The sequence below is a fragment of the Panthera pardus genome, unplaced genomic scaffold, assembly GCF_024362965.1.
Source record: "Panthera pardus isolate Hobbes unplaced genomic scaffold, ASM2436296v1 HiC_scaffold_16, whole genome shotgun sequence".
In the NCBI taxonomy this organism is placed as follows: domain Eukaryota; kingdom Metazoa; phylum Chordata; class Mammalia; order Carnivora; family Felidae; genus Panthera; species Panthera pardus.
Window position 1 is genome coordinate 65,327,257 of NW_026526721.1, and position 25,519 is coordinate 65,352,775.

At 34.5% G+C, this 25,519-nt stretch overlaps 1 protein-coding gene across 3 annotated transcripts in view; it reads right to left on the reverse strand.

Annotated features, from left to right (window-relative positions):
* Positions 1-25,519, reverse strand: part of GSK3B (glycogen synthase kinase 3 beta) — a 193,846-nt gene that overhangs the window by 13,686 nt on the left and 154,641 nt on the right. Inside the window, exons 9-12 of one of the 3 annotated variants that reach the window (XM_019448479.2) lie at positions 20,903-20,941; positions 18,063-18,249; positions 5,861-5,959; positions 409-458 (exon numbers count right to left, since the gene is read on the reverse strand). In XM_019448479.2, the coding sequence (XP_019304024.1) occupies positions 454-458; positions 5,861-5,959; positions 18,063-18,249; positions 20,903-20,941 (330 nt within the window). In that variant the 3' untranslated portion in view covers positions 409-453. The remainder of the gene's footprint in view (positions 1-408; positions 459-5,860; positions 5,960-18,062; positions 18,250-20,902; positions 20,942-25,519) is intronic. The other 2 variants (XM_019448477.2, XM_019448478.2) reach the window with 2 other exon arrangements.

Consider the following 25,519-nt stretch of genomic DNA (forward strand, 5'->3'; position numbering starts at 1 on the left):
TCTGAGCCATGACTTTAGTCAATGTATTCAGTCAATGGATTTCAAAAAGTTCAGGAAACAATAGGTATGATTTTATGGCTATAGTCTTCAAAAGGGGCTCAAAACTGACAAGAAATAGAACATCAGAAAAAACAAAACTCTGACCAAGCAATTGCAAATAATGTCAATGCAAAGTAAAGGGAGAAGAACCAAAGAAACCAACTGAAAGGGTTTTCTCTGATAAAGTCATAATTTTAAATATAGATAACATTAAGAGGGGCACATATCCAAGGAAGAACAGAAAATAACAATATGAACCTGTAAGAACAGGCCAGTTTCGGTTTAAATAAGGTAACAGCATAAGGTTTTCAAAATAAGGTCAAGAAAAGTTAAACCCTCTGACCAGGTAAAAAGACAGAGAAGACAGACCTTGTCCAACTCCTATCATGATTCCCTTTTCTGTTAGAAGGGTTTTCAACCTGGAAAGGATATAACAAAAATCCTAATAAACAAAATGCAGCCCAAGGAAGGTGAGGGCAATCTATACATTTTAAATGTCTTTAAACCCAGAATCAAAAGTCCAAGAAATAAACTCTTAAATGGATTACAGAAACCCACAGTGGACAAATAGTAGACACTAGAAATTTTCCTAAGTCTTAAAAAAAAAAGTTTAATTTCCATTTTGATAGTTACCTTTTTGATGGAAAACATTTCTTGAAAAATTTCCTGATAACAATAAAGCATTTTATAGAACTTTTCATAACATTATTATACACATAAGCATTGTAAAGTTGGTCTATAGCTAAGCAAACAAGAGGGGTAAACAATCACTCAAGAGGCCACCAGAAAAATAATTTCTAATAAGCCTTGCCTAATACTATTTAACTTATTTTATCAGTAACTTGGGTAAAGGCAAAAAAATCTCTAAGTAGGCCCTGCCTTGCTTGTACTGTTGGACATAATTTATTAGTTGCTTAAAAGGAGGCCAAAAATTGTTATGTTTATGAAACGTGTACATGATATAGAATTGTACAGAAAACCTAACTCCTTTACACAGAACATATTCAGGATCAGAATCTGAAATCCTCATTAATATGGAGGGTAGTTGGTCATCATAAAATTTGAAGGACTTTTGGGTGTAAGGATTGGGCTGGTTCTATATAATTCCAGAGTAGGAACACAGAATGGAAGAAAGTATAGGGGACAAATTTCAGGTTGAAAAAAGGATAAACTTTCTAACAGAAATACAGACAGAATATGCTCATTCTTGCAGTAATGAGCTTCCAGTTACTGAATATACAGAAGCATGGGATAGATGGCTAGTTCTCGCCAGTCAGTAAGGTGAACTGAAATCAGTGGTTTTTATTTATTTATTTTTTGAATATCAATTAGTATTTTATTTTGTTTTGTTTTTGTCAATTACTATTTTTATTTTTTTTCAATATATGAAGTTTATTGTCAAATTGGTTTCCATACAACACCCAGTGCTCATCCCAAAAGGTGCCCTCCTCAATACCCATCACCCACCCTCCCCTCCCTCCCACCCCCCATCAACCCTCAGTTTGTTCTCAGTTTTTAAGAGTCTCTTATGCTTTGGCTCTCTTCCACTCTAACCTCTTTTTTTTTTTCTTCCCCTCCCCCATGGGTTTCTGTTAAGTTTCTCAGGATCCACATAAGAGTGAAACCATATGGTATCTGTCTTTCACTGTATGGCTTATTTCACTTAGCATAACACTCTCCAGTTCCATCCATGTTGCTACAAAGGGCCATATTTCATTCTTTCTCATTGCCACGTAGTACTCCATTGTGTATATAAACCACAATTTCTTTATCCATTCATCAGTTGATGGACATTTAGGCATTTTCCACAATTTGGCTATTGTTGAGAGTGCTGCTATAAGCACTGGGGTACAAGTGCCCCTATGCATCAGTACTCCTGTATCCCTTGGATAAATTCCTAGCAGTGCTATTGCTGGGTCATAGGGTATGTCTATTTTTAATTTTTTGAGGAACCTCCACACTGTTTTCCAGAGTGGCTGCACCAATTTGCATTCCCACCAATAGGAAATCAGTGGTTTTTAAGTTTAATAGCAGAACCACTGCACTGAAAGAAACCTTACTCAGAAGACTGATATACAAAACAGATAAAGAGAGAAAACTGCTCTAGTTAAAATTCCCTACCACATCTCACACTTAACTCATCTGGCTTTGGACCAGATAATCTTTAAAGTGATTCATGTTTGATCAGTAAAACTACAATTTCTCAAGATTTATTACTCTAAATAGTTTAGATGAATGGTCTTCCAAATGGAGTGAATGAGAGGTGGGAGTGTGGAGAAAATCAGAATATACACACACACACACACACACACACACACACACACACATACATACACATACACACACACATATAAAATTGTGTTATATATTAATATGTATAATAAAATTATATATCATACATATGCAAAATCATATTTTATTGACAGAATAGTATATATAATTTTCAAGAGTTTCTTATCAGAGCCATGATCAACTATAATGTCCCCAGAAACTGAGGTATTTTAAAAACAATTTAGAAAGAAAGTTTTTGAGAAAAAAAAAAAAATCAACATCCATACCCACTAATTTAACACAACTGTTTTAATTTTTGTATATGTTTAACGTGTTTCTATCCATAGACAAACATTAATTTTGGCACTTGCCAACATGGTACATAAGATTTGATGAATATTTCTACAAATGTCTATAAGCTCATAATTATTTATAATTACATAAAGATGGAGATTCCATAATATATCAAAACAATTTCCTCCTGTTGACCATTCAGATCAGACTGGCTCTCCTTGTTGTTATTATATAATTATTCCTATTTGTATCTCTGTACACGGTAGCTTTTTGTCTTCTATTAGAAGTATCCTGAAGTTAAGATCTCCAAAGTGGGGTTAGTGAACTAAAAAATATGAACTCTGGTGGTTCTTGTTATATACAGTAATGCCTTCCAACAGGTCTTAAATCAATTTACCTGCAGTCATCACCTGAACTCTGAATACAACACTAGTTTAAGCACTTTTACACTTTACATCTTCTCACAAGTCTATGTAATGAGTATTTACTATTCCTGTTTTTTATGGATAAGGAAACTGAAGCCAAGAGAGACAATAAGAGCATGTATATTTTAAGTTCTTATTAAAGAATATAACCCACATTGCCAAATTCTTATTTAAAATATAAATAATCATACATACATATTTATTTAAATATAGACAGCTGTTAATGCTGCATAGTCAATTCCTTCATCTAGATCAGCATTTCCTGAGACACGTTTGGTAACATACTTTAGTTCTTACTACTACCCCAAAAGAAAATGGTTTCCCCCTGACTATACTGTGGGGTTATGCTGTTGGCTTACACCATGGGGTGCTTAAAAAGGTATCCTTATGAAAACTCATTATTGCATTTATTATTGGAATGCTGAAGGGAACTTCATTTAATGTATCTCTTATAGTACCAAATCTGAGGCCCCAAGGGAGAAATACTCAAACAGCAGGGCCAGAAACATTTTGCTTCTCCTAAGCCATCAGTGTGCTTATTTAATGAACAATGGGAAATTTTAACAGGTAGCATTTCTTTATTTACTTTAGCCACTAGGAGGAAGCTCAAGGCAGTTATCTGAAATCCTCTTTGGTAAATATTAAGATACTCAAGTATTTTCTCCCTGTATTAAATTCCTCATACTCTATTTTACTTCAACTTTGAAGTAAACTCTTAGGACAAGAGTCCAGTGTCATTTCCATATTTATACTGAAAGCTGATTTCAACTGCTTTAAGAATACACACACACACACACACACACACACACACACACACACACACACACAGTAAAACCTTGGATTGTGAGTTCTTCAAGTGTTCTGCAAGATGAGCAAACATTTCTAATATATTTTAACCTAATAAACGAGTGATGTCTTGTAATAAGTGTAGTACCTGATGGAGAATGTCATATGACCACAACTCAGCCAATGGTTCTTGAAATCCAATTTGATACACAAGTGCTTTGGATTACAAACATGTTTTCAAAACAAATTATCGCAAACCAAGGTTTTACTGTATTTTTTTGGCAGCGGGTGTGTGTGGGGGGGAAATCTGCTGTAACTTGTATCAATGCAACATAAAGATCAGGTTATACTATGCTTCGACCGGGCAGGTAATATGCCCCAAACCTTACTTTAATTTGTTTAGTATCTCATACTAAGGAAGTCATTTAAAATTACCCAAAACTTACCAATCATAATTCTCATTTGTATTCATAATCCAAAGCAATTCTAACAAAACTCCTGGAAACTAGCTCAACAAGTAACTGCATTAATTCAGGGTTAGGGGCTGTTTCATGTTTTGAACAATCAACCTACTCTACTCAGGCCAGGGATTTATTAAGTTTATTAATAGCTCATCTAAGCAATTCTATCTTGCTTTTAAATAAATTGGTCATAGTTTAAAAACATTTATATTTAAAAAATTTAAAGCACAATTCAGCATATATTTGATTTTTACAATATTACTCTAGGAGAGTACTGCCACTCATTTTACGGGTTGAGAAAACTAATAAGACATTACTAAAACTAATGAAGTTCATATGACTTTCTCAAAGTAGCATGTGCTGATGGAACTAGAACTAGAAAAGAAACCTTTCTAGACTTTTTCTGGAATGAAGGTAGGACATGGACTAAAGTGAAATGTTTCTCATCTTTATTAGCAATGTTCTAAAAAAACTTTGCAGAGGAACAAACAACTGTGTGTCAGAAAACAAGAAATGAATTATGACCTTTCTGCTGAATGCTAAGAACTAATAATGAAAGATTTTATCTCTCGCAGCATCAATGCCCTTAGGCAAAAATGGGTCTGATCAAACTCAATTCAATGTAACAGATGATTTAAACTTCATTTTAAACAGCATCTAGCCATTCTTCGGAGAACCTTTAAATTCATTAGAGAATTGGGAGATTTTCAGAATATCTGCAGTTCTCACAAAATCAGGCCCCATTACCTGGCTAAGGAGACTAGCAGTATACCCGAGCTCTAACCTAGGAGACCATGAGGGCATTTTTTTTTTCTCACAGATGAGATCTAGTCACTTTTGATCTAAATCTTAAGTGTATTTACACTACAGTTCTAGCCCTTTCAAAATATTAAATTATACCAATCTATATTTATACTTCTTGAAAATTTGCCTCTCTAGTATACATATATAGTTTACATTCAGAGTGATGGAACTAAAGTAAATTACCTTCAATATTATTACATTTGTACAGATTGTTTCCTGGTACAAGTATCTCATCTGACCTATATTAATCAAGAAATTATTTGAAAAGAATGATTTTAATATAACAACTAAGATGACAGAATTTAACATTAAGATATTTACAATTTATATCTAAAGTATTTATGGGGTCCTTTCATGCTTTTTGGAAATAAAGCAACATTTTATTCACATTTATTCATTTGGCTGTGCTATGTTTTTAATACCTGGATGGTATTAAATGTTCACATGTATCAAATGAAATAAAATGGAAGTAATCATGTCTTTAAAAAAAACAGTATTTTTTTTTGCATTTAATAACTTGTTTTATTTTTTATTTTTTTAAATTTACATCCAAATTAGTTAGCATATAGTGCAACAATGATTTCAGGAGTAGATTCCTTAATGCCCACTACCCATTTAGCCCATCCCCCCTCCAACAACCCCTCCAGTAACACTCTGTTTTCCATATTTATGAGTCTCTTCTGTTTTGTCCCCCTCCCTGCTTTTATATTATTTTTGTTTCCCTTCCCTTATGTTCATCAAAACAGAATATGTTTTTATGGAAGAGACTTATGTTCTCACCTGAGGCTGCTGTGGCATTTGTAGGGGTTGAAGCAGCTGCTTGAATCCGAGCATGAGGAGGAATAAGAATGGTAGCTAGAGGTGGATTACTTGACAGTTCTAAAGAGAAGTAAGATACGTGTTAGAACCCATTTTGAACTCTGTATGTGAAACTACTTTTATTGTTAACAATAAGCATAAAATACTGCATTAAAACACTGCCTTAACAGAAAAAAAGACATGATAAACCTACATCTAAAACTAAATCAATGAGCTAGAAATCAATTTATAGACAAAGTCCACAGAAATGTTGTACACATAACTAAGGCACTATCTGCTAAAATTAGAATATGTCTGAGAAGTAAAGATAGGTTAGGGAACTGTACTGGCTGATGGTTTGAGAATAAGCATATCACTAAGATATATTTCCATCTTTCATTAACTTAAATATACTAGGTTTTCCCATACGGCTCTGACAGTATTTGACTACAGGAATTGAGAGTGATGATGTCATAGAAAAGAGACTAGGACTATTGTTTGCGTATGCATGCATGGACCAAACTACCCGACTGTTAAAAGTTTCATTGCTTTTATTAAAAATAATTTTTTTAAGTTTATTTATTTTGAGAGAGACAGAAATAGTGCAAGCAGGGGAGGGGCAGAGAGAGAGAGGGAGAGAGAGAGAGAATCCCAAACAGGCTCCATGCTGCCAGCGCAGAGCCTGACCTGGGGCTCAAACTCATGAAACCATGAAATCATGCCCTGAGCCGAAACCAAGAGTCAGACGCTTAACCGACTGAGTCACCCAGTTACCCCAAAAATCAGAATGGTTTTATTCCACTCTATTTTCCTTTTTAACTCAGTAAGATCATTACTTTGATTCTAAGTTTGAAATAGGCTTTTTTTACCTTCATGTAGAAGTTTTTGTCAACTGTAAACAGAGTGGCTTTCTTTAAAGAATCAAGTTCTATATATAAGCCTTAAGAAGCAATTTAAGATGACACTGGATCTAATGATGCACACATATAGCAAGAAGTGGTAGTGAGCTCTTACATGTAGGTATCTGGTATTAGCTTTGGTAACGTGACTGTTTTCCTGGTCTGCCCGGGATAACTCTGGTTTATTTTTGTTATCCCAGCATTTATCTAGTGACTGTTGATTTTCATGCTCGTAAGTGTTGCAATTTGAAGGGATAATTACACAACCATACTAGTTACAGGAAGACATTCTTTGAGCTACTGCATACATTTTGACAATTTACAGATATGGCATGGAATAAAAAAAAGTTAAACAGTATAATCTTAAAGTAAATTCACATAACAAAATTAACCATTTTAAAGTGTACGGTTTAGCGGCATCTAGTACATTCACAATGTTGTACAACCATCATCTCTATCTAGTTTTAAAACACTGTCATCACTCAAAGGGAAACCTTTAGCACTCATTCCCCATTCGTCCCTCCCCCCAGCCCCTAGCAAGGGAAATAGTGTTTTAATATAGTAGCTTAAAAACATTTTCTGTTGCAAAGCCCCTGTTAATATGGACTTATTCAAACTGGTGCCTAAACTGTACCCCAATGTTTATAGCGGCACTCTCAACAATAGCCAAATTATGGAAAGAGCCTAAATGTCCATCAACTGATGAATGGATAAAGAAATTGTGGTTTATATACACAATGGAATACTACGTGGCAATGAGAAAAAATGAAATATGGCCTTTTGTAGCAACATGGATGGAACTGGAGAGTGTGATGCTAAGTGAAATAAGCCATACAGAGAAAGACAGATACCATATGGTTTCACTCTTATGTGGATCCTGAGAAACATAACAGAAACCCATGGGGGAGGGGAAGGAAAAAAAAAAAAAAAAAAAAAAAAAAGAGGTTAGAGTGGGAGAGAGCCAAAGCATTAGAGACTGTTAAAAACTGAGAACAAACTAAACTGAGGGTTGATGAGGGGTGGGAGGGAGGGCAGGGTGGGAAGGAGGGCAGGGTGGGTGATAGGTATTGAGGAGGGCACCTTTTGGGATGAGCACTGGGTGTTGTATGGAAACCAATTTGACAGTAAATTTCATATATTAAAAAATAAAAATAAATAATAAAAAAAAAAATAAAATAAAAATAAAAAAAATAAAAAAAAAAGAAGATGTGGCATAAAAAAAAAAAAACTGGTGCCTAAATATCTAAATTTTATACTAAATGATACCAGATTCTGGTAAAAATAAACAAACAAAAAACCCTCAACAAACCTATCCCAAGATTTATGAAAAATAAATGGGAACAAAAGCCTAAAACTGAGTGAAGACTATTTATTAATTTTTCCCCTTAAATGAGAAGATGTAAGGCAGCTTCCCTGGATAGAAGTATTTCTCATGTCTTCCCTGGAAGCCAGTTAGAAAACCATTGCCTTAATGATCAAGTTTGAAGAGATGCTGTTTTCTCACAATCAGCTTTTAGCTGTTTTGGTTCTCACAGAGGAAAAGGAAGATCCTAAGTTGTTTTATTTCTAGTTAATCCAATTTTAACCCACAATCTTGTATCTATGAAAGCAACAGAATCCTAATTACCATGGCTGATGACTCTATGGTTCTAGTAATAAAAATTAATGCAGGGTGTGGTAACTACTTTTGATTAACCTAAAAGATTTATCATCTCAATTACAATTAAAATCTACTAAAATAGAAAGGCTTCTTAAAATTCATCCATCCATCCTCCCATCTGTCTATCAATACTGAGCATAAAACTGTGTGAAGTCAGAGAAAAAGATAACCATCTTTGATTAAAAGAAATTGAAAATGGAAGGTCAACTGCACAAATAAGCCAGCAAGAAAGGCATTCAACCTATTCAGGATAGGGGCACTTTTAAATTAAAAAGATCTCTAGGAGGGACACCTGGGTGGCTCAGTCGGTTAAACGTCTGACTCTGGCTCAGGTCATGATCTCACGTCACGGTTTGGGAGTTCGAGCCCTGCATTGGGCTCTGTGCTGACGGCTCAGAGCTGGAGCCTGCTTCAGATTCTGTGTCTCCCTCTCTCTCTCTCTCCCTCCCCTGCTCATGCTCTGTCTCTCAGAAATAAATAAAAATTAAAAACAAACAAAAAAAAATGATCTCTATGACTAAGTGCCCAACATCTAAAAGAAAATCTAAAAACGGAAAAGATGACCAGAGATTTTAAGGCATTTTGACAAAGCCACTTTTAATATTATCTGTAAAATGAACTGAATATCAGCAGTCTGTGGTCACTGTACTTACTGCCCATGCTGCCCACTTTCTCCCATTCACTTACTCTCTTATCAGATCACCTATCTTTCTATGTATCTGTATATCCAGTTGAAGGGTCATGGTGGTTTTAGGTCTCTCTCTCTCTCTCTCTCTCTCTCTCTCTCTCTCTCTCTCACACACACACACACACACACACACACACACACACAAACACAAACACACACACGTATAGGGCTTGAAAAAAGCAACCTCTTTTTCCTTAGGAAGTAGACACCATTTGGGTCTAGGGTAGGGAGAGAGGGGTAACTAATGAAAAGAAAGGAGAAAAGTGAAGAAAATAAGGAAACAAGAAAAAGAGAAGCTGTGGGATCCTGGAGGTTTTGCCATATCCAAATACAGAGGGGAGAGTAAGTAAATTCCACAAAACAACTACAAAGACTAGATTCTTAACCTAGAGTCAATGAGTGGCCTTTGGGTGGAGGCAGGGGGCTTTTGCAAGTTTTTTTGACTTTGACATACTAAAAGTTAAGGAATCCTAAACCCTTCCCATATCTATAACTCACTATCCTTCTTCTTTTCCTTAATTATAGGGATTCCTTGAAGTCCACTGCTTTCCATCTATTAGCTTTTCTCTACTTCAGAGAGATTGTTAATTGTTGTAACTTTTGCCTATGTGAAAAAGGAAACCTCCTTATATTCTTGCTATAGTCCTGTTCTCTACACTAAAGTCTATTCCTTTTGTGGGGACAGATTATGGGCACTTCTATGGGGCTGGTACAAAATGGCTGTAATGATTTTTTGCTTGCAAGAATTACACCCACTCCCAGTCTCCCTGTCTATCCATGACAATGAAAAATAAGGGAATTGAGGCAATGAGTGCAGATCCAAACTGCAGTGTGGGCACAACAAAGCAAAATAAGATGACATTTTAAAGGACAGGTACAGCAAAGCAACAGAACTTTTCAGGATCAGGGAGAGTGCATGTATTCTTGAAGACAGAGAATAAGAAGTACAGAAAAGACTGAAAATAAAAAGTAAGCTGACAAAAAAAGGAAATAGTATTATTTAATAAATATTTGTTCTAGGCTTGAGAGTACGGAGATAATTAAGGAAACAAGGAGGTCCGTAATACTGAATTGGGGCTAGTTCGGAGAAAAGGTATGAATAAGATAGACCATGTTATCTCAGAGACATGGTTGAAAACAACATAGCAACAGGCTCAGAAGGCTTTGGAAACGTTAATGATGATAAAGGTTTCTTTAACCAACTGCAGATACCATGAAACTATCCATCAAAAAAACCATATAGTAGTTTATCAGGGAATATCAAGAATCTTTTGATGGTGTATCAATCATTATGTGCTCCATAACCAAACACTTTAATGGACAATTTAAATAAAAGCAAAATGAATTTTAAAATAGGTATCGATAAAGCCAAGATACATTTATCCAATTATCCAAGATACAGGTGTGCTATTACCAAGGGACACATGCACCCCCATGTTTATAGCAGCACTATCAACAATAGCCAAAGTATGGAAAGAGCCCAAATGTCCATCGATGGATGAATGGATAAAGAAGATGTGGTATATGTATACACAATAGAGTATTACTTGGCAATCAAAAAGAATGAAATCTTGCCATTTGCAACGACGTGGATGGAACTGGAGGGTGTCATGCTAAGTGAAATTAGTCAGAGAAAGACAAAAATCATACGACTTCACTCATATGAGGACTTTAAGAGATGAAACAGATGAACATAAGGGAAGGAAAACAAAAATAATATAAAAACAGCAAGGGGGACAAAACAGAAGAGACTCATAAATATGGAGACCAAACTGAGGGTTGCCGGAGGGGTTGTGAGGGAGGGGGATGGGCTAAATGGGTAAGGGGCATTAAGGAATCTACTCCTGAAATCATTGTTTCACTATATGCTAATTTGGATGTAAATTTTAAAAAATAAAAATAAAATAAAAAAATTAATAAAGCCAAGATAGATATTCATCAACTAAAAAGCTGACTGAATTCATTTAACTAAATTTTGCTGCACTGTTGTTTATAATGCAAATGAAAGAAGAAACATTCCCATGAAAGGGCAAACTGAATAAACTCAAACATACCTGACTACTTGATAAAGCAATCTTTTAAAATATTAAAACAAAACATAAATCTAGTTGACGAAACCTTAAGTATTCCTTAACTTAAAGTTTCTATTCTTTCAAATATGAATCCCAAATTCAATGATAAGTAGATAAGAAACTTTCCTAGGTTTTTTTTGGGGGGTAGGGGGGACAGTGGCTCAGTGGGTGGGTAGGGTGTATATGTTTGTTCAAACTGTGTATAGTGTGAAAGCTGAGGATAAGTTGGAGAGAAGCAATCAATGTGCTAACCAGAGGGAAGAAATCAATCCCTTTGTTCACCAGACCTTCTCTAACAGTGATGTAATAAAATATCACTCATCAGGTAGAGAGGAATCTTCTTCATTAGTTCTGAAGCTCAACCTGCAGACCTGTCGAAAGGAGTCACTGAAAGAGGCAGACATGCTTTTTCTTCTGCAATTAGGTCGAGGTCTTCATGTGTATATCAGGCCTCCTATATACATGTGAAAATTGCCAGTGGTTGTCTGTTATAGGTAAAGTGGTATTTCTCTCACAAAAAGGTTTAGACAATTTCACAATGGCATGCCCATTTCATCTGTGTACTTTTCATGAGAAAGAATTCAAATGCTAGGATGTACACCTTGATCACACACATTACTGAATCCTAATGCTGCTTCTATGGATTTTTTTTTTTAATAAACAAATAACCCTATTATAACTGCTCCTTTCTTCTCCTAACAATTTCAAAGTGTCCAGAAAATCCCTGACCAAGTTTCTAACAAAATCTTAAAATTAAATAAATAATTAAGCTTCTTAGAAGGTCAGACAAATAGTAAAATAATTAGAAGGCTCACTACTGCTTCTTAGTGATATTAATGATGTTTAATATGAGGACTACATAATATCTACACAAATCCATGACTACTTTGCCTTGGAACTGCCTAAGAGGGAGCATCACAATTTGTACCAGTCACCAAAAAATGTCTGAATGTGTTTAGTATACTACATTTATAGCAGTGACATATTTTAGAAGCTACCCAGCAAAATGTTAGTATTTTAAAAGATCTGGTGATGAAACCCCCAACCAGGACAATGCTTGCTAAAATAACTTTCCTTGTAAAATTTCATACAAATTAGGTAGAAAATTTGGTATTGGGAAGGTGTAGTGGGATTAACTGTAGACTCACTTAAACATACAAAGCAACCAATTTCCCAATATATTCCAGCCATGGAATAGGCAAGGAATTGGTGAATAAAGAAAATACTGATCCCTGTTGGAATTTCCTGATTCCAATTCCTGAGGTCTGATTCAGTTATGTCCAACCTTTGAGATCCAATGACTGAAGGAAAGAGGGTGTGCCAAAGGTCTCTTCAGGTTTCCAACATCTAGATGAAGATAGTATCATTCAGGGGGTCCCAGAGCACTGAGGCCCCAGTGCCAGAAAAATGAGATGTCTGATAATCTGTTTTGTGAATCCAGAAGGTCAAAAGGATCTCCAAGTTTTCTGTCCCTTGTTCATTCCTCTTCTTCCTCCTCTAGCTGATCACAGAAATGCTTGTTTTAATTATGAGTAATACTAGTGATCATTTATTGCTAGTTACTTGTGGCACAGTAACAAATATCAAATTGCAGTTAGCTTTATTGTTAAGCTTTACTTTAATACAGCCCTGTATTTTACTCAAGTGTTTAATCTTCATAGTTCTATTCATATGGCAGGTTTACTAGTTAAAACAACACTAACAGCAACTAGAAGGCACACTAGAAAAGTCCAATAAATACTGGTTACATGAATATTATGTTTACTTAAAGTGGCATGTATCACTCAAACATTCATTAAGCACCTACTACATGCAGATCAGGAGTTATCTTTATTTCACTTGGGGGAATTAGTACAGACTTCACTGAAAATGTATGAGGCTGGAGGAGGGTTTTATTCTGCCTATAGCAGAACCTCACTAACACCCTCCCACCCCAGTGTTTCCTATCTCTGAACCCTCTCTAGCTATACAACCAATTGGGGGATTGATTCTCCTTTTCCAAGTTCTTGTATTACCCGGCTTTATTCTGGTCGTTCATTTATTGCTATTAATATGTGCTTTAAAGTTGCATCTGCACAACAGTTACATCTTTGCCTTGGTAAACAAGATCATCATTTGGAAACACTGATCCAAAATCAGAATACAGAAGATCAAATAGAACAACATCAAACAACACTTTTTCCCTGGGCAGAAACACTCTGAGTGTAACAGTGATCTAGAAGGAAAAGGAGAAAGTACTACCAGTGATGACAGCCCAATTTCAGAATGGCTGTTAAGATAGGGCATTTTAATGCTTAAAAAGGAAGGGCCATCTCTCAAAATGATGGCACTCTCAATTTAACACATTTAGTTTTATGGAAAAGGATTTCAAGAACATATCTACACATTTCATGTGAACAGATACAAAGACTCCTGCATATCCTTTTCACTAATATGCACAGAATCAGAGTCACAGCGCCGTAGAGATTGCATATACTCTATACACACCAAATACACACACACTCTTTAAATCCCCAAAGACATATTATATATATTCAGACATACATAGAGCCATAATTATATCTGATATTCTGGGCAAATATAACAATTTGAAATACCAAAATAAAACAATCTTCACTCCTTTTAAAAAGCTTGTAAATAACAGATATGTATAAATAAAGTTTGAGCTAAATTATTTATTCTTCTTCAAGTTGAGCCTTTTCTTTACTTTAAAACGCGTATGTCAAAGCTGAAGTTAATAAAAACTTTGGAGGCTTCTAAGGACATTAAAGTTAGCTGACTCTATTAAATAATTAAATAATTCTTTAATTAACAATTAATTAAATATTTAATTATTAAACAAATAATTAAATAAATCTGATTAATATGAAAAACTGTCCATTCACAAAAGTCCAATATTTTCAAAACCATATTCTAAAATCTAAGTCTATTTATTTTCATGTCAGTTTGTCTTATGAATGTAATTTACTAGAGAATAGGTAAATAGCATTTACCAGGCTGTGATTCATTATTGCAATAAACTTATTTAGGACCACAATGCGCAATGAAACACCACTTCACATCCACTAGGATGGCTATTAAAAAAAAAAAAAAGGAACATAAGTATTGGGGAGGATGTAGAGAAACTGGAACTGTTGTAAACTGCTGGTGGGAATATAAAACGTGCAAACCACCATGGAAAATAGTTTGGCAGTTCCTCAAAAAGTTAAACATAGAATTACCACATGACTCAGCAATACCCAAAAGAATTAAAAACAGTATTCAAATAAATATCTGTAAACAAATGGTCATAGCAGCACTATTCATAATAGCCAGAAGGTAGAAACAAGCCAAATATCCAACAGATGATGGATAAACAAAATGTGGTGTATCCATACACTGTGTATTGATTGTTTGTGTCCCTAAAAGTCATATGCGGAAGCCCTACTCCCCAACGTAATAGTGTTTGGAAATGGAGCCTTTGAGAGGTAATTAGGTCATAAGGGGAGAACCCCCATGAATGGGATTAGTGGCCTTATAAGAAGAGACACAAGAGACGTAATCTCTTTCTACCATACGAGGATACAGTAAGAAGGTAGCCATCTGCAAATCACAAACTATGTCTTCATCAGACACCAAATCTACTAGCACCTTGATCTTGAATTTCCCAGCCTCCAGAACTCTGAGAAATAAATGTTTGCTGTTTAAGCCACACAGTCTCTGGTATTTTGTTATAGCAGCCTACACTGATTAAGACATACTACAGTGGAATATTATTCAGCCATAAAAAGGAATAAAATACTGACACATGCTACAACATGGATGAACTTTGAAAACATTATGCTAGGTGAAAGAAGCCATATACAAAAGGTCACATAATGTATTACTCCATTTATATAAAATATCCCAAATAGTGAAGTCCAGAAGCAGGAAGCACATTGGTGGTTGCCAGGAGTTGGAGGAGGAGTTAATGGGGACTGACCACTTAATGGGTATGTTTTCTTTAGGAGCAATGAAAATGTTTTAGAACTTGATCAAGGTGGTAGTTGCACAACACTGTGAATATACTAAATGCCACTGAACTGTTTACTTTAAAATGGCTCATGTTATACAAATGTTTCCTCAGTTTTCAAAAAAACTTAGGATTCCATAGAATAATAAATTTAGTTGTTTTAAAATTTTATTTTCTTTAGTAATAATGAATAATTATTAGTGAGTAAAGAATCGTATATATGAACAATGAAACGGAATCCTGGATTTTTAAATCTGATTAAATAAAATGTTTAAGTATCTCAGTTTTGATCAACACATACAGGTGTATTAAAGAGTTTATACAAAATATGTCTGAATATAGGGAGAATTATTCTCCAAAATGTGTCCATTATAAATATCATGTGTGTTTGGGGTTCTACTTAATTGCTTACTTGACAAAAGGCTTCCTTAATTCATGTAATTGAGAAACAAAGTACTCATTGGAGAAGATACTTCGTGTGAATAAAACCACAATCAATGCTTGTTTGGGAAACTAAGTTCACCTGACAAAAGTGGTTAAAAAAAAGAGAGAGAGAGAGAAACAGAGAGAGAGAGAGAGAGAGAGAGAGAAACAAATAAAGTTAACATTAACATAATAGTTTCTGATGTCAAGATTCCACAGTAACAAATGCTGGATGTCACTGTATACAGAGCCTTTTGGGGAACACTTTAAAAAGCAACCCAGCAGATAGTTATATGTGCAGCTAATTAACAGACACCTACAGTACAAAACAAAACAAACAAAACAAAACAACAACAACAAAAAAAAACTTACGAAATTTGATACCTGTAGAATTTCCAGTGGTGGCCTCATACAGATTCAAAAAATGCTTCATATCAAAAAATTTAGGTGATATAACCTAAAAATCTATGATAGTTCAAAAAGTAGCTCTACTGATGACAAAGACACAGATGTAAAAGATGCATTTATAAAAAGTATTAATAAAATTGTTTCATGAAATGAGAGGTAAAAAAGTGAAATGCCTGAATAAATATTAATTTTGTATAATGTGTAATTTTAAATATTTTTGAGTTAATCAAAAGAAACCCTTTTGTGATCTTAATGGGAAAATAGAGTATCACTTTATATTCAAAGATTATCAGTATATGTATGCATCAGAGAAAAGACTGAAAAGAGCTACGCTATGAAAATGTTTCAGTGATTAATTTGAAAAGTAAAAGTGATTATTTCAGGATTGTGATTTTAATTTTCTCTACACTTCTTTTGCATTTTCAACATTTTCCTCAATCTACATGTACTACTCTTGATTAAAACAGAACAGTAAGAACTGAAAATAAAGTTTGTTTTCTTAGTGACATGGAATTATATAGAACCTTTGCTCCAGAAGAGGCCAAGAGTCTCCCAGTCTAACCTACTGCCAAATTGGAGAACATTGGACATCATCCAGCTTCTTCCTCATACTGAGATCAGTATTTTGAAAAACACTTGTTCCACTGTTAAACAATTGAAAAATTCCCTGATTCATCAGTAATTTTATTTATTAATCTCTATCTATGCCAGGGGCTGAGGTCTGCATGATAAACTCAAATATGTAGTATTCTCTAATTTTCTGCTACCTACTATTTCCAATTTTATAATATGGAGAAAGAATATAGGCTAACACCTTTCTTTAGAAGATAATCTATGAGGTATTGTTTAAGTTTTCACTTTTCCAGGATCTACTGTCGGTTCTGTTCCTTTGTATACCCTACCCGTCTTTCATTAACATCTTAAAATGGCATAGCCAGGACCTAAAACAACATTCCAAATGATTTCTGATCAGCCCTAAAGAGTCAGAATTAATCCCAGGATATCTGAATATTTTTCTTTTACCTTTATGAATGCAGTTTAAGACTGTATCAGCACTGCTAATAGTTACATGTTATTGACCACTTAAGATTATAATCAATGGAATCACCCAAGTCCATTTCAGTAACAACTCAGGTCTTCCAAATCTACTGCTTAAGCAAAATGCATTTTTCCACTTCCAAGTTTAAATATGAGTGGGAGGGGAATTCATCTTAGAATAAAGGAAATATATATTTCCTGGTCACAGAAAGCTCTCCATTTCCCTTGTGTATTTTTAGCTTGACTAAACTAATAATCAATCGAATATTTATTGCATGTTTTATCTACAGGAAATTGTACACTTTTAATGTTCAGTTTATGAAGAAAATCACAACATCAAAGGCAGTATGGCTGATTAAATGAATCACTTAAGGTCTTAATCAGAGAGAAAAGTGAACACAGAAGTGGTTAAGAAATAATGACTTTCCCTGGGTCTTTTAGAAACCACCAATTCACAAACTCTGTTTTCCTCTCAATGTTCTCTCAGCAGCAGCAATAGTGCCAAGCCCCAGCAGGGATAAGAATCTCTCTACCTACATCCCTTATATAAGTTCTAAGAAAGAGTTACAGAATTCCAGTTTTCCCTGTTTATATCTGACTTTATACAAATATAGCCACCAATTTATTTCTAGGTTTAAAAAACTTGATATAAATCCTTGGGAAGCAAGAAATACTAACATTCTAAGTTTCAAATACAAACCTGAAAGTTAAATTGTACATTAGTCTTATTAGTGAAATCTCTATAACTTCTCATGTGCCAAGATTTATTATAATCTGCCAAAAATGAGAGCAGCTATGTCTACTGGAAAAATCTTATCTGCCACTATTTTGTCCAAACCATACAAGTAGTGGCCTAGTAAGTGGTTAGAAAAAATGCTCCCTACTTGCATAAGTACTTAATGTGCCCACTTTTGTCCTACACAGATTTTAATTAACAGAATGTCACTTCACACACATAAGTAGTTTTCTCAGAAATGGTAAAAAGAGCTAAGTGTTTGGAATTACCTTGAGTGGTGAAGTTGAAGAGTGCAGGTGTGTCTCGCCCATTTGGTAGTTTGACATTTGGGTCCCTTAGTTCATCAAAAAATGAATGTGCACAAGCTTCCAGTGGTGTCAATCGGGCAGTTGGTGTATACTCCAGCAGACGGCTACACAGTGCAATTGCCTCCGGTGGAGTCCGGGGTCGGAAGACCTACAGCACAAAAAAAAGGGAAAGAACAATTAATGCTTCAGTGTAAGAATCTTAGCAAATTATCCTTTGAGTACTGAGTTAATTCCCACCACGTACAACAACATGGTTGCATTTGTGAAAGGAAGCTTCTAGAATGAAAAGAGTTAACTGCATATGCTTCACCACACTGGGGTGAACTGCTAATTAAAAACTATATGAGAAAAGCTCAGAGAAAAAACTAGGGGAAATAGGAAAAAAAATCTACAGCACAATTAAATATGCACACAAAATACAGGCACAAGAGAAAGACTGGATTCTGGAGGTAAGCACACCTAGAAAAATATAAAATTTTAAAAAAAGATTTGACTACTGTGGCAGTAAAATAAAAAGCTGCCTCTTTTGTGTGATTTTTAGCAGAATATCAGAATAATTGACAGCCCTACTCAAATTTGGTAATCAAGATCTTTTAAAAGAGAAAAGCTATTTACTTTAGATCTACAAATGCCAGTGACTTGGTATTAACTCTTTAATATAAGAGTCTACCTTATTTGAAAAAAATTCTTGAATACCCAGAATTTGACAAACTGTCCAAGGCTTTTCTCAAGGAGTAGCTGTTATCACAAACATGGCCAGATTACCCTCATTTGAATGAATATTCTAGGGTTTTAATTAGGGAGAACGAAATGTACTTTTCATTAAGAGCCATTACTTCACAGAAAAAGTCAACTGAAGGCTATATTAAAGCAAAATGCATATGAACTAGTTTGCTTAAAAGAACAGAATGCCTTCCACATCTATGTCTTGAAATGCTTAATCAATACATAAAACTATGAAAATAACTCTGTTCTAAATTATGGAGAGTTGAAGAATAAAAACAGAAAGGAGAAAAACAGAAACAAATATAAACAGATGAACAGAAAGCCTTTGAAACAAAAGAAAAATGAAACGTATACCCCTTGATAGGAAGAACACAGGATAACAGAGGGTGTCGTAGTGGCAGCAGACAGACATATAAAGAGAGGCAGAAAAGTATAAATGGAGGGAAACAGTGCAGGAAGGACATGTAGATTGTGATGAGGCATGGAGGACCCTGGGAGTAAGGTTTCCTGATGAGAGCAGCTCATGTAACATCTGGCCGTTCACTTAGACTGGAGGTAGGAGAACTAGTTACTACTATAGAGCTCATTACTTTTCAAGAGACTACTTGTAAGAGTACTTTCTACAGTGAAAACCTTTTTTTCTTTTGTTTTTACACAAAGTTTATTGCTAATAAAGATATTTTCCATGGAAATTGAGAAATTGGCTTGAGTAGGAATTCATTTCAGGACGTTAAAGGCCTTAATTATTCATTTGACCATATTAGAAAACCCTCTGTACAGTCAAAAACTGCTTTATCTTTATTCTTTCGAGTGATCTGAGTTCCCTCAGTCAAGGAAATCTTCAAAGTATTATATTATTTGAAACGTTCAGATCTTCCACTATTTTAAGAAATTTTTCCCTCTCTTGCTTTCTAGCCAGGTTCATTTTCAAATTCAGAATGTAAAAGAAAATAATCAGTGGGAAAACTCAGAAAACCTTTCATAAAAATATCAAGTATTACTGAGAAGTTTTATCCCTGAGGGCTGTCTGCATTTATTTCACAGCACATGGATTTATTTTGCTAGCTAGTCTAAGGAAAAATGCTTTTGCACCAATATGGGAGCACATAAGTAGAATTAAAAGTACCACTAAAAGTAGAAATAAGTGTCTCCTGCTAACATTCAAATGTAGGGTAGCTGGACAGTGAGTGTACTTTAATGAAAAATTTCATGTTATATTAATGAAGATTTTGTGTTAAAGGTACTAATAAACCAGTACCATAACCTTATCTCTGATTATTTAAAAAAAAAAAAAAAAAAGTCATCCACATCCTTTTAGTATCTTACTGGCTACAAATGAACATCCAGGTTGGTACTAAGATAGGTATTAGCTTATTTTGCCAGGAAATCCTAACTCATGGAAAAACAGAGTTAAAAACAATAAAGAATTCATTCTAAGAGCCTACATTAAAATCAAGACTTAAGCTGCCTTTAAAAAAGTATCTGTTATTTTTGTTATACCCTTTGAGAGATTCCTGATAAGACCAGTATTCTATGGATAAAGGTTAAGTGGGAAATTATGAGGAGTCAAAACCAGTGTCTCCCAAAGTTCAGATTTGTGACCATAATATAGGGTGTGGTAGCATACAACTTCAAAAAATTAGAGGCCAAACTAGAAAACAGCTCTTCTGAATTATCTTTGTGTCTAAAGAAAAGGAAGCCAGTAACTACTGAAATCTGGCTAATAACAAAGCTTCTGCTGCTGTACTCATTTAAATTGTTTAAGATTCATAACCTTTATTGCTGCGTATCGTTGTTCATATTTATTCTTGTAAAAGTAATTTTTAAACCCCACAATTCCTAAACTTTAGTCTAGATGTCAATAAATCACTCAGGAGACTGACAACCTAAATATATGATAAGTAAAACCTGTATTGCCACATAGTGAATGAAGAAGAAATCAGAGCTAGCTACCTATGCTGTTTTTACTTTTACATTTCCAGAATGAATAACGGTTTTGCCTTTCTAAAAAAAGTTTTCCCCCTAGTTTTATAGACCTGCCCTGAAATTTTGGGAAAAAAAAATTAAGTACATACCCGCACTCCTGAGGTGAAATGTCCTGTTCCTGACGAATCCTAAAGATGATAATGCAGTGAAATAATCCAAACAGGGGAAGTCAATCCAAAAGAGAATAGTCCAGCAAGGAAAAATATATCCAGTGTTATAAGAAATCCATGGTGTTGGGGGGGGGGGACATAGAAAATGTTTATACAGTTATAAACTTTAAACATCAGTCTCCACAGTAGCAAGTCCAAGTTTTAAAAATTATTTCACCACAGTGTATGCAAAAAAATTTTTGATTGCGCAATGGTGAGGCACAATAAAGAAACATTTTAATTTTAATTTATTATGTTCCAATGCCAGTGCGTTTATTAAAAAAATACAAAACCAAAAAAAGTTAAAATCAAAATGAAATCTAGAAGTAAACTTCCCAAAGTAAAGTGTTTGGTCTTCTACGACCTGGATTCATCGTCCATTGACATGACTGGGATGGGGCATATTAGCCTGCTTTTAAAGATATCAGTTCCCAATATGCTAATTTTTATCTATTAATTTATTCCAGTTAGACAGTATAAACATTTTTTTGCTTAATTATTAGTGATGGAAGAAAGTAATAAATATATTTAATTTATATTACTATAGATTTCAAGCCAGATATTTTCAATTTGTGTGAGCTAAGAAGGATCAGGCCACCGCGGATTATTCTCCATTTTGGATTGACTTCCCTGCTAAAAGATATTTGCTGACATTCTCATTATTTTAGGATTCTTCAGGAAATTGACATATCACCTCAGGAGTGCGGGTATAAACTTACTTTCTCTATTGTGGGCTTTGCCCCCTCATACCCTTGCACCCATTACTTAGTAAAAATAAATATAGAACATTCTTTCCTTTTTGGAAAAACTCACTGAAAAAAAAATGCTACATCTTTGAGCACTACAAATTCAACACAGTTCCAAGTGCAAATATGCCCAATTCACCCACCAAAAGCTAAACAAAAAATATATACAATAAACAATACAACTAAGGGACAGTCACAGTTATAGGTGACATGCATAGTAATGTACACCAACACCTAGGCACAACGGAGCCAAATATGCAAGGGAGGTAGTAGGATCTATTATGTCTAGGTATTGAGAATAAAAAATGGCAGAACTCACCAGTAGCTGTGAATTCCCTTGGCTATTCTAAGAGAATTTAACATTCTTTTAGGATAGTTTCCAGTGGGGGAATTAATATTTTGCAAAAATAAATAATCCGCGGATTACTTTTAGTCTGCAGACTAAAATTTAGTACACGGATTAAAATCCGGCCCATCAGAATAAAAATCTCTCGTGAACTAAAACACAATCAGCTGGACAAAGATAGAAAGCAAGACTAAAAAAAATCAGAGCACAAAGTAAGACTCAATTGGGCCAACTAACGATTAGTGCGCAGACTAAATATGGCCAGCCAAGTATGTTAGCAAGGCCATGAAGAGCCCAAAACACCCCCTGTAAAAACTAAAAACAAAAGTAAATAAATAAAATAAAACAGAACAAAGCAAAAAATAAATAAATAAACAAAAGAAAGAAAACAGAAAGGAAAAATTGAAAAGAACTAAAACACTGACATGAACTTTTAAGTGATTCAAATACTACCTCACCTGTGCAGCAACTCATTTTCTTAAATTGAAGCAAACTCTCACCACAAATACTAGTCCACAGAAGAAACTAACAGAAAAAATTCATTTTTTCAAAAAGAAAGTCTCTATGGTATTGAACAAATGCAAATGAGTCCTTAAATGAAGAATTATTCAAAATAAATTTGCATTTGGATAACTCAAAAATGACAGAGGCAATTTTCTCCTTACATGTCCTAGACAGAAACTTTTGCCATCAAATACCAAATTTCAACCTGGAGCTAACTGTTATGACTGAATCTTAAGCCTTTTAAAATTACCATTTATAAACAAATATCAAGGCCTATGATTGATTCTCATAGCATCAGCTCTCAGCAATTCTACTATATTAAACAGCCAACCAGAGCAATGTAAAAATGCCTAAGGCAAAGATAATTAATCTAAGTAGAACACAGAACAAGTGCTGTGCCTGTTCCGAACAGCTATTCTTTCCTAGATTTCATTGTGATAAATGTACAACATAGACGCTGTTCTCTGGTTATACACAAAATACACAAGCACCCAATGTTGAAGACTGATAAACCATGAACACTCCTAAAGAGCAACCCCAATACTGCCTCTCAAGCAGTCTATTTATCATCTAAAATTATTTGCAATTTGTAAACCTAAATATAGGATTAAAAGTGAGACGATGCCATAGATTTGTTGAAGAGTTATGTTAATTAACCAGGTTAAGTAGCTATGAAAAAAACTTAAGTCTACTAAAGAGTTCACATGTGGTACATCATTCATAAGAAGCACAAACATCCTTTCCTTAGCCACAACAGAGACAGCATTCAATAAATTTCATCTGTACTAATTAAAAGGCTTATTGAGTTTTCCTGAGCTCTACTACAGTAAGAAATTATTATATGTGTTGACATCAGCATTTAGTTAATTTCTCCCTCTAACATCACTCACTGATAAAATAGTACTGCAGGCTTACCCAGAAGTATGATTTACCAAATGTCCACTTACTCAATTTAATCTCTCATTGTTCACAAAATAGTTACTGTAGTTAGACTGACCTTCCTAGGAATATAGGAATATTTTCTTTTTATCCATACCTCCTCATCTTAAGGGACAGTCCCCTAGGCTACAACAATTCCTGACCTTACCAACATGTAATCAAATCAAAATCCTCCTTCAACAGCCCACCCCACCTTTTTCTTCTATCACCTTTAAGAAGGCTTCCTTTTTTCCTCTACCTCCCTCACTGGAGATCTGCCTTATACCTATACAGCATGTGAAACACCTCTGAACACCTACAGCACACAATCAAGTATCTGGTTATATGTTATTCAATATTTGCTTCAACTGAGTCATTTATATCACCTGTAAGCTTTTCAAAAACAAGGGCTATATATTTTACTTCTTTTTCATACTTTATGGTATCCAGCACAGTGCTGGGTACATAGGAGATAGGTGTTTTAAGGAAAAAATGATATATTAAAAGTAGATTTTTGCTTTCTTTTTTAATTTGCCTCCAACCCTATCCCTTTGCTCCCCACAAGTGATCTCAAAACTTATGCCTTAGTATTCTTTCTTGTTTATATTATCCATCTTACATAGGGATTAGCCACCCTAGGGGCTAGATTTTAAAGTGCATAGTTTTCAGCAAAGAAATGGGAGCATAGCCAGTATAACTAGAAAAGTGAGGAAGTCTACGCACATGGGAAAATAAATGTTAGAGAAGAAGTGATTATTCTAGCACTAATGTAGATGTAGGTAGAAAATTCAGTGGAAAACAGTGTATTTTTGAGACAAGTGATAATGGATTAGTAGAATGTTCAGGGCAGATGTTAAGTAATAATATAAAACTAATTTACCTAAGCAACAGAACAAAACAGACAGGTGCAATCTTAGGAACTAGTAGAAATCCCACCATTGTTTTAGGCTTTCTGGAATACATGTGAGCAAAACCAGAAAAGGTTGATAAGCTTGCCTGCAAAAAAAGAAGTCTGACAACAAATTTTGTTTTGTGCTCTCTCGACCCCTCTGAAGGCATTTTTTAAAACTGTAAATGTGTTAAACTATAGTTGAAACAGCTAAGTTTACCAAGTGAAAAATATTGTACTGAAAAGCTCAGAAAAAAAAGGTAAAATTATAAAGTCTTAAAAAAATAAGTACGGTAGGAAAAAAAAAAGTACAGTAAGGTTTTGTGTTTAGTTTTAAACATAGAGAATAAAAAATGTACCATGTCCTATCTAGTCTGGTACCTTTAACAGCTGAAACGACCTCGAACCCAATTTTCTGCTTACTCATAGCTAGTTGTAAATAGTACATTTATTCATTTTCAAGTATGTGGACAGTGTTCTAAGAAATTGAGTATGTAAGGACTGACTTGTAGATACTGCTTTCTGTGATACTTAACCAATAATCTATGGCCCCATATATCCTACAGACACTTAACTATTAAACTTACTACGTGTTCCAAAGACTTAGCAACAAACATTTTAAAGTAACGGATATCCATCTTATTATTACCATTATGAAAAAGAAATTAGGAACTGCTACAAGACATATGGTATAACTTGAAAGGTACTATAAGAGTTATATGGTGGGAATTAATCATGGAGAGCTCAGAAAATTAGAAAATATTTCATGGGAGAAGTTAAGATTTGAGTCTTGACAAAAGATTAAGATGTGGTAAGCAGGGAAGAAGAAGATCCTTCCAAGTGTGAAAAGACGCTAATAAAAGAGAAATATAAATCACTTCTCTGGGGGAAAATTAGAGGTTAGAAAGGTCAGGGACAGAACAAGAATAAACTTCTTGCTTTTCTGGGGAAAAAGAGAAACAATAAGGAACAGAATGACTGTATAATCTATTATCCAAAATGGGACACTTTTGAGAGTGAAGGGACATTCAATTAATAACTAAACTAGACAAGCAAAAAGTGGGACATAATCATCACCTTGTCTTTATATGTATGTCATATTTTCCTAAAAGCAATGAGTAATCAGAGAAGATTTCTAAATAGGAGTGACAGTA